Source organism: Trachurus trachurus, assembly GCF_905171665.1.
Source record: "Trachurus trachurus genome assembly, chromosome: 16".
NCBI classification, from domain to species: domain Eukaryota; kingdom Metazoa; phylum Chordata; class Actinopteri; order Carangiformes; family Carangidae; genus Trachurus; species Trachurus trachurus.
The window spans coordinates 14,482,042-14,496,770 of record NC_139902.1 but is presented as its reverse complement, the minus strand read 5'-3'; the positions used below and the strand labels follow the sequence as shown (position 1 = coordinate 14,496,770).

Sequence of the window (14,729 nt, the reverse complement as noted above, 5' to 3'; positions counted from 1 at the left end):
GCGGAGCACGCGACCGACCGTTGGCAGTTGATACTCGTCTCGTGCTAACTCGCTGCCCACTGCGAGTGGAAAATCCGTGTCAGTGGAGCTCCTCTGCCGTTTGCTAACTAAGTTTCAACTCACCCCAAACAGAGATTTTTTCCTCCGCCAGAGAAAGATTTATGGTCTTATTCTGCTGCCGAGGAGGCCCGCGCAACTCCCGGTAACATCCGTTGGCTGTCGGCTGTGACGACTGTGCGGTTCGGCCTCACACTTTACTTTTCCTCCGCAAAACATGTCTTTCCCCCACAGAAACTCAAACAAGGATATAAAAAACTATCGGTCTTCTTTTCCCACTACAGTCACAAAATGGTGAATGAACCACTAACAGCTGGGCGAGCTGACCAATCAGAGTTTGCTGACAGGTACAGTAGCCAATCAGAGGCGGCGCTACACCGCGGTGGGCGTGGCCGGCTGTCAAAGTGCGTTTGACGGACGTGCGGCCGCAGCCAATGGCGGTGCGGATGCTGAGCCGAGCCGGTGCCCTGTCCCAAACTTTACAGTATCCAATAAGAGCTTTGGGAACCATAGGAACAGCATGAGGGAGGGCCGAGGGGAGGGAGCACATCACCGGGAGCCAATAGAAAGGCACAAATGCCCCCTCCCCTTCTGAAAAGGAGTATGTTTACCATAATTGACAGCACAAGTGCCATCCCTGTGCAGACGGTGATAATGCATCAACGCTTATGCCTGTCCAAGAAGAAGTTGGTGCAGCAGGATTAAAGCACCACAATGCGGTGGTGGGCACCACTTCTGTTCTGTGTCACACGGCTTCCTGTGTCTCTGCTGTTGTTGCAGCCGCCGTGTTAGTGTCACCATCATCATCATCATCATTCAGGCACACAGAGTGAGCACACACAATGACTTACACACGGGAGAGAAATGAGCGTGTGGGTGCACGTTTGAAAAAGTTTTGTCTCGGAACTGGACGACTTTTCTCCTCTGCGCTGCAGCCGCCGCCACTTGCCACCAAACTCCGTCTCTCTCTCCCTCTCTCCCTTTTCTCTCAGCAACAGACGCTCACTTTCACCACTCTCGGCCAATGGCGGCGCAGCATCCCGCTTGCTCTGACGTCGGTACCGTCTCCGCCCCGCCCACTCCGCTGGAAGTGAACGGGACCGGTCTCCGCTGACGTCACCTCACCGGCAGACGATTGGACAGGTGTGCGACGTCTCGGGGCCAATGGGCGCGCGCGGCGGTGATGTCATCACGAGTGTTGCCACCAGCTGGACCGAGGGGGCGTGGTCTGGCGTAAACTCGGCTAACCCCGTGTTTGCAACTCGCAGGCAGCGGTGGTGAAGACGAACCGGTGCGCTGAGTCCTGACTGGGGGGAAAAAAGATGTGCATATGGCGCGTGAGACGGGCCTTTTACGTGCACGTGTGATAACTCAGATACAGGGGTATCCGTGAGGCTGTGACCTTTGACCTCTGCATCTCAAAAGACAGATCACACCACCATGCAAAAATAGATAAAGTGCCGTAATAGTAAACATTACATAATCTGTGCTCCGTATGTAGTAGAGAGGACCAGACTCATGCTGAGACAGACACCGTGCAGGACCTCGCAGGAGCAGCGTCCCCTGCCGGTGTGATGTGATGCGTGCAGGCTGATCTCCCACTCGGCCTCAGTGATGGAGAGAAGGGATGTGTAGATCTAAAAACAGAGGGAAGTCCTGATTGGTTGAAAGGGAGCTGTATATTTTGCAACAGTGTGTTTAACACTTTCTGTGTGTGAGTGAGAGAGAAGAAGGCAGAGGATAGGATGCTGATTAAATGTTGTTGTAGATTGACATCTAGTGGTCGTTTTCCAGTACTGCAACCCACACATTTAAAAACTTGCTGTGAACTGGTATAGCTAATAATCATTCCTATTTTTGGTGGTGGTGTAAATTTATTATGTCTTTCTTGATAACTTTGTGCTGTCATCAAACGTAAGGTGCTGTATGAGAGCTAGATGCATTGGTTTTATAGAGGTCTAACATCCTCAGGGGTCCACCCCCTGAAATCAACCAGTACTCTGTAACAAAACATTACAGAAAATTAACTAGCAGCAATCCTGAGAATGTATTTTGTCATAAAAGGGGTTTTCTTTGCAATATGGTTCACTGGTACATGTCAAATATTTGAATATTCCTACTCAGGTGGGTCTCAGGCAATAGTGATGGTCACTTTTTTACTATTTTCTGAGACTTCATGTTTTATATTGCTAACGAAAGCTAATTGATGGCTGTAGCCTTGCACTAGCTACCACTACTCTGGGTCATTATTTCCAGTGTAGTCTTCCTCTCTTCTCCCTACATGCCACCACTAGGACCACCCTACCTCGTTAGCAAGTCCCCCACCCCCCTTCAGTCTGTGTCCCCAGCTCCACTCTCCCCCCTCTCTCCATGGGATCCTGACCTCTGGCCTTCACCCTTCACCCTCGCTCTGTGCGCTCATCACTGGTCTGTCAGTCAAACACCAGCAGAGGCCCTCCGTTCCTGCTGGGCTCTGCCGACAGCCCAGCCATAGGTACAGAGACGACAACGGACAAAAACACAGAAGAATCACTGTGAAATAACTCTTGCCTGTAAAACTAAGTCCAAACTGACAGTAACCCCATGAAAAGCCAGACCCCTCAACAGGAATGTCTCTCACCTCAGGGTTCCTTAAAGCAGATGCTCACACTATCATGACCTCTGACCTCTGACCCCTCACCTTGACCTCTCACCCACTCCACTCAGACCACGCATGCCCCGTCAAACCCCATCAGACAAGCGATGAAAATAGAAAGCTGAAAGGACTGAAAGGTTGTGAAAACAGCTTTGGAGAACAGTGACAGAGACAGGTCATCAGATGAGGCCTTGGATATTTAAATATCCAGCAAAGACAAACCAGTTTCAGCCCCCCACGCCCCCTGAACTACTTGATGAATTTCAATTAAATTAGTTTCAGATGCTAATTTATCCTTTTTGGGATGACAACCAACTACCTGCTAAACTATCAATATTCCTTGCACCTCATTGTGTTTAGTGCCAATTAGAAAATATTAGCATGATGGGCTAAACTAAGATGGCTGACACTATAGACAGGATATCTGCTAAACATTAGCAGAGCTGTCTGTCTCTGCTTCTTGTGAGTCTTTAAGAGTTAATTTAAGGGTTTTTCAAATCATCAGTCATTGTGGCTTTAATCAGTGTTTGAATAGATTTGTACTTTCCTGTTGCAGAGCACTAGCTTGGCTTCCTGAGTGCTAAGGCCTGTGAGGGTAAAGTCGGATAATGCTGCCAACACACACACTGGTATAAAACCTGGAAATAAAACCACTAAAGTAAAAGGACCACATGAGATATGAAGACAGAAATCTACCGATGGCTCACGAATGGAGTCATTCTGAAACATGAGCAGCTACTGCACACTGATGCAGTTTGGCCCATGACCCTGATATATGTCTGAAAAGACAGAGAGCACATCTCCTAGTGTTATTAAAGCTTGTAACAGCAGTTGTGTGGAAGCTGGCGTCTGCACAAGCTGCAGTATGGAGAACAGTAGGCCCTTGTGCTCTGTGTGCTTTATGTTCACAGTAACTTTACACCACTCAGCTGTTCCTCAGGGTCCACGTCATGTCCCGGAGCTGAAGACAGGACTCTTATGGACAGGTGTCCTGGGACCTGGCTCAAGGAAAGACTGGCAGGAAGAAAGAAGGAAAAAAGGAGTCTGTGTTAGAGACAAGATAAAAAACGAGCACTTACCAAACCTTTTTTTTTTTTTTAACCAGGAGTCCTCAGGCTCATCACATCAGTATTCAAGGTTTCATTTTTTAAATGTTGCTTTCAGTTTTGCACACGAGTTGCTCTGCGGCTAACATAGTTTCATTAACTGTATATAAGGATATAAACTATACAAGTGTGCTCTTCTATACTACTACACCAAATTATGTGAACTTTCAGTTCATAAATTAAATTCTCACCCACAAACCAGCCCAACCACTCTTCCATATTCAACATGGCTTTTCATAAGTATCTCAGTGGCCATTTTAGGTATTATTAGATTGGTTCAACTATAGCTTACACTATTCAGTATGACAATTAGTTTGTGTTCAAGTGTTAATCTGTAGTGTCTGACGAGTTGTATATTGTGTTGTATCGTTTTGTAAATCCTGTTTATTTCAGTGACAGTAAGCTATATGACAGAGACAAAAACCAAAACTGATCATCAGAAACTTAGATTACATTAGTTTCAGACAGGTTTACCTATAAACTGATAACCGAGCATACATTTGTTCTGTTTTGATGTCTTTAAACATAGAAATGTGATTTGGTAATTGTTGCCTCATCTTTTATCTGGTGAAACCTTGTTTAAAATGACTAAACATATACAAGTTTTTTTCCCCTGTCAAATATTCACAAAGTAAATCGAATAAATGGAAAATATTGTATCCCTATCGACTTGCAGCTGTAGCATGTGCAGTAAAGTATTCTGACAACAGGGGGAGACAGTCAGTGCAAAATGACCAAAGTGAGGAAGCAAAGTGAAGCAGTTAAGTTCCAGTGGCGTATATAAAAGCAATGTTGAGCCTGTGTCACTGAGCGAAGTTCACCCTTCTCACCTCAGGTCACTCAGATATTTCAGTCCCCTGAATGAGACGCATAGGGGCCCGACATGATCAACCTACATGAGACGAGGTCATGTAGGTTGAACAGAAAGATGCGAGGGAAGGAAGGAGAAAAAAGGAAATACAAGTATACCAGAGCTTCAAACAAAACCACATCAATGCATGCACACACACTCGTCTGTGCTCAGTGTGACAAAGTGCCGTCACTGTGAAAGTGCATCACTCCTGTGCGGTGCAGCTTTTCTCTGTATGGTGGAGGATGTGGTAAACTTACTAGCAGGCCTCCTGTATTTCAGCGTACCGTCAGTGTGACAGTGAATGCAACACTCCTGTGTGTGAAAATAACAAAGGCTTCTTGCTGTGCAGTGTCTGCACAATGCACAGGTTGTGGTTATGTGTGGAAAAGAGAGCAGGCTCAGCGCAGGTTTCCGCGAAAGCAGGCGCTCGGAGGAAGCAAGAGGAGAGGGATGTGGCACAGGTGAGAGAGCGCAGTGGCTCCTGTGGTCCCTCTCTCTCTCTCTTTCTCTCTCTTCTGCTGTGAATGGAGCACCTGGATGTCTGGTGTGTCAACAGTGGGGTCCAGGAATCCCTATGTACACACACACACACACACACACACACACACAGTATTTATATATATAGTGACCCTGACCAAGTTCAGAGCAGGTAAAACCAGGTTACATGAAGTCATACATCACACACTGACATGAGGAGCACAGAGGTGTCTGTGTGGATGAATGCTTTAATGCAGACATTTCCAGCCTCATTGGCTCTAGTGACTGTTTAAAATGAACGAGTGTCTGCTTGAGACACTGAGACACCATCTATGACCCCAAGGAGTTCAACCACAGTGATGTTCTCCTCTGTCATTTGAATGACTTGTCAGAGGCCAGAAAAGGTTAAATTCCCTGGAAATGAAGGAAATGCTGCCTCCATACAGTAATTATCTCGTGATACAGCCACAAGTTTCAGTAGATTTTAGTTTCTTGAACCGTCAGTGAAGCGATTAGCCTACAGTGATTCCAGCGTAAAATCCTATGTGAAGTTCATCTGAGTCCTTCAGCCCAGAAATCCCCCATTAACACAAAGAGCATTAAACTGTTCCTATCATTTTGAAATATCATTTAAGTTTTCAACAACTCACATAACACATAAATGGACTTGACTGAACCAAAAATCTGCAGACTTATTTATCAAGTTATTTTATTAACCTACATAATGGTGAAAAGTTATTGTCATTTTGTTCACTGTTTTGTTTGTTAGTTCTCTATTGTTTACATTTGTGTAAATGTGTTTCTGTGTGTACAAAGGCTGAGCTGAGTTTCATCTCGCATTTTGTTTTTTTACTTTAAATGTTTCTCATCACACTTCGAGAGCAGTGACTCCTTTTCCTCTTCTTTGTCCTCTTTTGTACAATATCAAATTAAAAACGACAATAGAGCGGGAAGTGACATCTCAGTCCGACAATATGTGAACATGAAGCTGGTGGGTGGGTGGCAGTGCTGCAGACAAAGTGCTTTTCTTTAATGGTTATATGAGGTTATGATTTGGACTATGGGCTGTTAGCAGGCAACTAGGGGGGAGGGCGTCAGTGCTTACGGCCGGGAAATAGTCTGGTGTTGTCTTTTGGCTTTCACTAACATTTTAATGAGTCAGGTTTAGAGGTTTAACTGAATTTTGATATTCAACAAAAACAAATTATGCTCCGACTCTTTCGACCCAGCAATCAACCAACCAGTGCTCTAGAGCTGAAGTGATTAGGTGACTCATTGATTAGGTCATTGTGACACAATTAAACATTTTGATAACTAAAGTTGATGAAAATCAAGATATTTGCTCCTATGAAGTGAAGCTGTGTGGAGACCACTTCTCAGAAGTGCTTACTGAAAACGACAGTGTCATTTAAGGTCTTTTGGTTTTTCATTGTAATCTATAGTGATCTTGAAAGAGCAAACGGCCTCATAAAACCGCCGGCTTGCTGTTGACTAGACAAAAAGTCAGGGGTTAATCTCCTTGTTTACAAATAACCTGGTAATAAAACTCCGCTCTCTGATTATCTGTCATTTACAAATATGGATGTGCATGAGAGACAGTCATAAACAAACAAGGAGATTCATATTGGGTTTTAACCAGTTTTAATTAACCCTGATTACAGCTTAATTACAAGTTTGAAAAAAAAAACACGAAAGAAGTGGAGAAATTCAATGTTACATCATGGTATTAACTCTCATCTCTCCATCTGAGTGTTATGTAACTGCAGGGGGGAGATGAGGCGAAAGAAGAAGAGACTGAAAGAGGGAGAGGATAGACAATACACATCTTTTTTCTTCTTTTAAAATGATACAACCCCCCCCTCCCCCCCCAAAAAATGAAAAAATATACAAGACTGAGAGAGAAAAAAGGTAACATTATAAAATAAAAATTACAATACATGACAAAAAAGATAAAATCACTTCCCCTCTGCCCCTAAATAAAATCCTCCGACACTGCTCCTCCCTCTCAGTCCCCGGTGTTATTTGTCTGTCAGCATCAAAATTAATATTACACATTTTAGTTATATTACATTTGTAAAAATTAAAGACAGGAAAAGGTTTTCTGGTTCAGGGGGTTGAAGGTTTGAAACAGGGAATGGAGTTTGGGGGTTTCCACATCATCCAAATTGATGTACACAACATAAAAAGCAACAGCTAACAGAACCATGGAATAGTAATAATGCCAGGAGAGGTAAATAACCCAATGAGAACAATAATAACAACAACAACAATAATCAATAGCAATATTGACATCAAAAAAATAAACTGAGGAACTTTTATTCTTTTGATAGAGAAATGTAATCTTTGTGCTGTTTGCCTACTGCTCTTTGACTGTGGAGGTTGAGAGAGAGCCTGTGTTACAATCAGACGCCAGTCAATCTGTTTTTACCCCGCGACATCATGACTGAGTCAGATCACGCCGCTGTTAGCAGGAAGTCAGACAACGCCTGAAACGGAGCGAGGGACAAAATGAAACAGAAAGAAGAAGAGGGAAAAGAGTGCAGAGCAGGTGGACTGATGCCTCATCCGCCGCTGAGATATGAAAAGTAGTAATAAGGCAGCTGTCAGTTCAAATACAGACACAGGACTTGGTGGGAGAGTGTGTGTGTGTGTGTGTGTGTGTGTGTGTGTGTGTGTGTGTGTGTGTGTGTGTGTGTGTGTGTGTGTGTGTGTGTGTGTGTGTGTGTGTGTGTGTGTGTGTGTGTGTGTGTGTGTGTGTGTGTGTCTGTGTTGTGACATGCTCCAGTCCAGACCACAGGGGTCTGATGAGGAAATTCGATCAGCTCAGCTACACAGACTGCCTGGAGGCCATCTATCTCACAGTTCGCTGCTATAGATCCGTCTTGTCGCTGGCCAGGCGGGCGGGGACAAGCCTCTCTCTCTGGTCAGAGCTCCGTTAACCAATCAGACGCCTGGATAACCAGGCTGCAGAGACAAAAAAAGCTCCAGGTCGTGAAAACATAATCACAAACATGAGTGTGAGAGTGTGTGTGTGTGTGGGTGCATAGCTTGAGGAGAGGGCGTTTCAGGACAGGGCGTCACGTGTCTGACTGTTTCGGGCTGTCTAACAATAATGATTAACCCCTTTAAGCTCCTCCCCTCTCCCTCCTTTGCTCAAATCCAGAGCTGCTGTGAATTTAGGAGCATTATGCTAACTGGCCTTAGAGAAAAGATAGGATTACTACAACACTAATAACCCATGATGAGTTATCTCACACACACACACTCACTCTCTCACACGCACGCACACACACACACACACACACACACACACACACATATAGGGGTCCTGGGGCCAGGACAGCCCCGGCTGGGGAGAGCCCCCCCACCCCCAAAATGAGCTGAGCTGGACTGTACAGACAGGAAAGAGCAGAGGGGCAAAGCTACTGCGGATGAAGTGAAGAGCAGAGTGAACCACACATCTGAATCATTAGCAGTCTGTTCAAGTCCTGTTATGTTGTATTCATGTTACCTTGCTGGTGGACTGGCCTGTGCTGTTTTTTCTCTGGCTTGTTTTTCTATGAAACAAATTTACAAGAAAACCCCCGGAACCCTCGACCACCCACCCAACCTCCCACCCCCACCCTCCCCTCTTCATTCTGCCCACCCCCTCTCCATACTGTATAACTTGGTGAGTGGCGGGACACTGACCGCTCAATATAATCCACTTACAAAAGAAAATCCTGAATCAATCATATCATTTTAAATGCTATGGTTCTTTTTTTTTTTTTTTTTTTAAATCTCACTTTTCTATAATAATTTCATTTAGAATATATAAAGATATAGTCTGCATGTGTGTTATTAGAGCTCAGTTTGCACTTTTGTACATGCTATAAAAACAAGGCATATAGAGGCAGTGTGTGTTTGTGTGTGTTCGTGTGTGTGTGTTCTCTGCTCCCTCTGGCTCTCACACTCGTGTAGTTAACAGGCCCGACAGTCTCACACACTGAGGACCTGTGGATGACACCACCACAAGGAGAGCTGGAGGTCCAGACAGAGAGGAGCATGTTTAAGAGCTAAAGGCAGTGTTGTACAAATATGTGTGTGTGTGTGTGTGTGTGTGTGTGTGTTTGCTGGTTTAGTTTAACACTATCTATGATTGTTAAGAGGAGCTATAGCTGGTGAACTAGGAGTCTGTGCTGCTGGGACTTGAGGGAAACTATTTTCAGTGTACAAGCCATGTCAGGTGAGGTGAGGAGGTTTAGGTAAAAGTTACTGGAGACCCCGTCCCCCCTCCTCAAATCCTTCCTCCCCCTGCTGCCTTCCCCCTTGTGGTCCCCTCAGCAGCTTGTCCTCACTCTCCTGTTGTTGTTGTTTTTTTCTGTGAGTGGAGTCATGATCTTTCCACAGGTGGTCCGCAAGAGAAAGAGGGGCAGGACAGGAGAGAGACAGAAGGAAGGTTATAAAAAAGTCATAAGCTCTGAGAGAACAGTGTGCCAGAGAGTCAAAGTCTGTGTGTGTGTCTGTGTGTGTGTGTGTGTGTGTGTGTGTGTGTGTGTGTGTGTGTGTGTGTGTGTGTGTGTGTGTGTGTGTGTGTGTGTGTGTGTGTGTGTGTGTGTGTGTGTGTGTGTGTGTGTGTGTGTGTGTGGATGGTCTCGCGTCACTGTGAACACTGTTTAGTGTCCATAGTCCCCAAGTCCCGTTCACTGTTGTTTGTTGTTTTTTGCGTTGTGTTTGTGTGCATGAATCCACTAAACATACAGCAATAGGCTTCCCTGAGTGGAGTGGGCCAGATTTAAGAGTCAGTCAGACAACAGCGACAGCCTCCACGCTTCAGTCCGAGACGCACTTTCCTTTCCGTCCTTGTGATTTTTTTCAGCAAAGGTCTCATGAGTTAAAGGATGAGAACTCCTCCTCCCCTCACACTCTCCCATCTCGGCTCTCTTCCATGTCACTCCAGGGCTGTGGGTTGTAGATGCAGGCACTTGTCAAAGTCCTGTCGTCTTCTAGGAAATGGAGCATAGGGGAGAGTGTGCATGTCGTCCTGGTTGTGTTGCTGGGCTGTAAAGGGAGTGTGTGTCCCCTGAGGAAAGTGTTAACTGGCTGCTGATCCTACTACTGGTGGGAGGGGAGGGGAGTGGGGGGGGGGGGGGGGGGGGCTGAGGGCAGGAGCTGTGCTACTGGGACAGGGGCATCTGGAGCTTCACTGGCCTGGTGGGAGGTGAACTCGTGGCCAAGTTGAGTCAGGGAGCATCCCTTTGATGTCAGCCCCCGTACGTACAGTCACTGAATCTGGGTTGGCTGAGTCTGAGTGAGTCCCTCCTCCCAGAGGATGTGTCCCAGAAAAGCCCTGATTCAGACAGAGCACTGGTGGGGGTGGAGGCGGGGGGTCTGACAAAAACAGGAGTTGGGCTGTCATTGAGGTGTTGGTTTTACATGTGTGTATGTTGGACTGTGCTCTCAGCTCACTGGAGGTTTCAGGAATCTAGTCTGTCAGTGTGGGAGAGGGATTACAGAGGAACCATTTACATACTCCTGCACCTCCTCCTGTGCTACTGGAGCAGTAGTGTTTGGGCTGCGAGTCTCATCAGCAGTCTTTGTTCTCCAGGGACAGCTGTGCGGTGGCACGATGCAGCTCTGCGCTCACCCTCCGGTGTGTGGCCAATGGTGTGGTTAAAGAGCCCTCGTACGCCAGCGGGGGAGGACTGTCCCCCTCTCCACTGCCTGTCCCGTCCTCCTCCGTCTCCATTTGTCCGTTACTTTGCCTCTCTCGCTCCCTCTCCTCCTCTGGTCGTACTTTCTTGTCGTCCGACTCCTCCTGCGAGGCCTCCATGCGCTGGTCTTCGCTCCAGCGCCTCTTGAAGCGCAGCTTCAGGGGGATGCACTTGGTCTGCGGGGCTCCCCCCGAGCCCGTCTGCGGCGGGGGCGTGTTGCTTTCCCCCGGCTCGATGGGTTCGCTCTTGAGGGTGGGCAGCACGCGGTGCACGTTGGAGTGTGTGTGCTGCGAGGTAAAGAAGGGCATCAGGCCAGGCGGAGGAGGGGCGGGGGCTTTGAAGACGTCCTCGTCCAGGTCCTCGTCAGTGTGGGGTTGGTGCTGCGGTGCAGCCAAGCCGTTAGCAAGGTGGTGGTGGTGGTGGTGGTGGTGGTTGGGGGCTCTGGGGTGGCGAGGGGAGAAAAACTCTTCGTCTCTTTCATCTGGGTCCTCGTCACTGATGTCAGTCACCTCCACCTCTTCCTCCGACTCTATGTCAGAGATGGGCTCCACCTGCACGGGGAGGCAACACGGATAATAATGAACACAAGAGGAAAATGGAAAATGGAGAAACTCACTTAAAATGAACGTGTAAAACATTTTAGTCCATCAAAGTTTTAAGAAACAGTGATTTTTAAGATATACAGGTGCATCTCAATTAAGTAGGAAATCACAGAAAGGTTCATTAATGTCAGTAATTCAATTCAAAAAGTGAAACTAATACATTATATATAAAACACTTCATGTCTTTATTTAATTTCTTTAAATTGTGATGATTATACTTAAATTTAATGAAGACCTACAATTCAGTATCTCAAAATATTTGAATATGACAAAAGACCAATTTTAAATAAGCATTTTTGATATGGAAATGTTGACCGTCTGAAAAGTACGTATTGTCCATTTATATGCACTCAATACTTGGTTGGGGCTATTTGACTTGAACGGCTGGAAATTGACTTTTCCATATTCTAATTTATTGAGATGCACCTGTACATTTCCCTTTTAATGATTCAGCATATGTGCAATATAAAAGCATGTTTTAAAAAACTATTTAAAAACTATTTTAATAATTTCCCCTGCACAGACCTAACAGTGCAGCACAGATCTCAGTGTGTCTCACCTTTATCTTGGGAAGTCCTGCACTATTTAGAGACTGTGTTGAGGAGGAGGCAGAAATGAGGCCCGAGCCACTTGCTGAACTCAGGTCGCTCCCGAACGACAGTGAGGACCCCAGGCCAGAGGTAGACGACATGGACCCGGACCCCGAGCCCGAGGACAGCGAGCTCTGCCGGGCTTTGCCCTGAGTCTCCCTCTGCTTCCTGCCCAGCGGCGGCGGCTGCAGCTTGAACTTGAAGGGAGACATGTGTGGCGGCTCCTCACCCAGATGGAGGGGGTGATGCATGGGATGGGAATGGGGGTGGGGGTGGGGATGGGCAGAGTGGGGTGGGTGCGGGTGGTGGTGGGCGGAGTGACCCAGAGGTGGATGGTGGTGCCGCTCGCTTCCCCTCTCTCCTCCGGCCGTCGCCGCTCTCTCGGCTCTCTCGGCCGCTCCCCGCTCTCCGCTCAGGCCGGCCTTGTCCGTGGTGGGCCGGTGGGGCTGGGGGATGACGATGTTGGGGTACTGCAGGAACGCTCTGGGGCTGAGGCCGTAGTTGTACACCGACTGGGTGTGGGCCTGCAGGTAGCGCTTCATGTCCTCGGGGTTGAAGGAGAAGTGGGAGCCGAGCATGGGGGACAGGGTGGGCGAGGGAGTGTAGGTCAGGTGGGATGTGGGCGTCATGGAGAGCGCCGGGGACAGAGGCGGAGCCAGGAGGCCGGCGCCCCCCGGCCCCGGCAGAGGAGACACCGGGAAGGGGGACAGGGGCTCCGTGTGGAGCCGGTGCCCTGCGGGGCCGCGGGAGCCCGGGTGGGCGCCCGGCCCTCCGTACATGCGGAACAGGGTTTCATGAGACAGACGGGGGTGGATGATGCTCCGGTAGCCGCCTCCTCCTCCGCCACCGCCGCCGGGTCCTCCTCCTCCCCCTCCTCCGCCCACGCCCCTCTCTCCCCTCTCCTCTCCCGCTCCGGCGTTGCCCTCCTCGATCTCCGAGTTGACGGAGGTGCCGTCGCTGCAGTCGCTGACGGAGCCGCGCGCCATCCGCCGCGCCACCGAGCTGAACATGCCGACGGGGCTGCGCAGGTCCTCGTTGGGGGAGAGGACCTCGGAGGGCGTCGAGGGAGGGAAGCGGAAGTGGGTCCCGGCGCCGGTGGGGACAGGAGGGGCACTCTGAGGGACGCTGCTTCCTGGAGACGTCAAGACAAGGGAGGGAGGAGAAGGGGGGGAGGGAAGAGAGGGAGAATACTGAGAAATAACATATAATGTTCTCTTGTATAATCCTATGTAATCATGCTATCCCCCTTTAGGATTAGGAGATATGTAAGCATGCACGCACACACACACATATACACACACAGGCTTACCAGTGGAGCCCATGTCGATGAAGGGGTAGTTGACCAGAACCAGTTTATTGAAGTTGAATTTGTAGGTGAACCTTTTGCCTTTGGTCTTATGAAGGATCCTCTTGTTGTAGTAGTATCTAGGGAAAAAATGAATAAAACAAACGTGAAAATTCAAGCTGTTTGGAACAGTTACTATGCTCAAACATGTCAAATACACATGACGACAAGAGTAAACACACAACAGTATTGACACATCATGTCATGATTTTGCAGTATACTTCAGAGAGATATAAACACAGGAGCAACACTGAAACATTTAAATTAAAAATATGCAACTCTTTATAAAATATAATATTTTTCCTGAAGTCCTGAGACTGTGACAGATGAGCTTGCACACTCAGGCACACACTTTAATAAGCATGAGTCTTTCATCAGTAGTAGCAGTAGGAGCCCCCCCCAACCCCACCCCCCAATCTAATGATAGATATTACAGAGTGTTGTATGACATTTGCACAAAGCAGACCCAGAACAGGACGGGTGTGTGTGTGTGTGTGGGGCAGAGAGATGAGAGGCAGTGATGGACCGATCTACAGAGCAGCACAGTGATGTTGTGTGTGTGTGTGGGGATAAACAATTAAAGAGATCAGAGGTGGACGTATGTTGCCAAATGTGGGGGCTACTTTAAGATATGTGTGGATCTTAAGGGCACAAGGGTGTGTGAGCAGTTGTGTGCATGTTTGACAGGTGTGTGTGTGTGTGTGTGTGTGTGTGTGTGTGTGTGTGTGTGTGTGTGTGACTCATGTGTTACTTTGCATGGACTGTGTGTGTGTGTGGCACCTTCACTAATGTGCATCTGTTTAAAAGAAGGCTGGGAATGAGAGAAATGCATCTTTTCGGGTCTTTTAAGTTCAGATTTTGTCAGATGAGTGTCGCGCATAATAACACATTCTGTCTTTCATTTTGCTAGATGGATCCCTCTCTTTATGTAACACCAAAGCAAAGCCACCAATAATTCACCCCATCTTTATCTGTTTATGTAATGGCCATTCTCTCTCTCTGTCTCTCTCTCTCTCTCTCTCTGTTTTTTTCAAGCTTTCTCTCTCCCATGGCTCCTGCCTACAGTACAAGGCTCCATTTTTATTAACCTTTGTCCAGCTACAGCTCTTTATGTAACATCTCTCTGCTTTCTTCCCCAGATCCACATCCACTTTATGTAACCTCTAGATCCCTGGCTGCCAACCCTCACACAGTAAGAGAGACTGAGTGAAGGGAAGAGGAGTAGATGGAGAGAGCGGGAGGGGGGAGATAGAGAGAGATAGAGATAGAGAGAGAGATAGAGATAGAGAGAGAGAGAGAGAGAGAGAGGGGGGGGGGGGGGTGAGGGAGAGAGAGAGGGAGAGAGAGGAACAGAGACGCTGTGTTTGTCGG

The 14,729-nt window shown here is 47.6% G+C and overlaps 2 protein-coding genes across 3 annotated transcripts in view; both read right to left on the bottom strand.

The window, feature by feature from the left end:
- The window catches only part of cicb (capicua transcriptional repressor b), a 38,315-nt gene extending 38,020 nt beyond the window's left edge, over positions 1-295 (bottom strand). For both annotated transcript variants that reach the window (XM_083990564.1, XM_083990566.1), the window contains exon 1: positions 124-295. The gene's annotated coding sequence lies outside the window, so the exon portion shown is untranslated. The remainder of the gene's footprint in view (positions 1-123) is intronic.
- Positions 296-9,700: 9,405 nt separating this feature from the next.
- Positions 9,701-14,729, bottom strand: part of erfl3 (Ets2 repressor factor like 3) — a 46,437-nt gene continuing 41,408 nt past the window's right edge. Inside the window, exons 3-5 of the mRNA XM_083989840.1 lie at positions 13,323-13,438; positions 11,983-13,145; positions 9,701-11,372 (exon numbers count right to left, since the gene is read on the bottom strand). Of these exons, the coding sequence (XP_083845966.1) occupies positions 10,695-11,372; positions 11,983-13,145; positions 13,323-13,438 (1,957 nt within the window). The 3' untranslated portion in view covers positions 9,701-10,694. The remainder of the gene's footprint in view (positions 11,373-11,982; positions 13,146-13,322; positions 13,439-14,729) is intronic.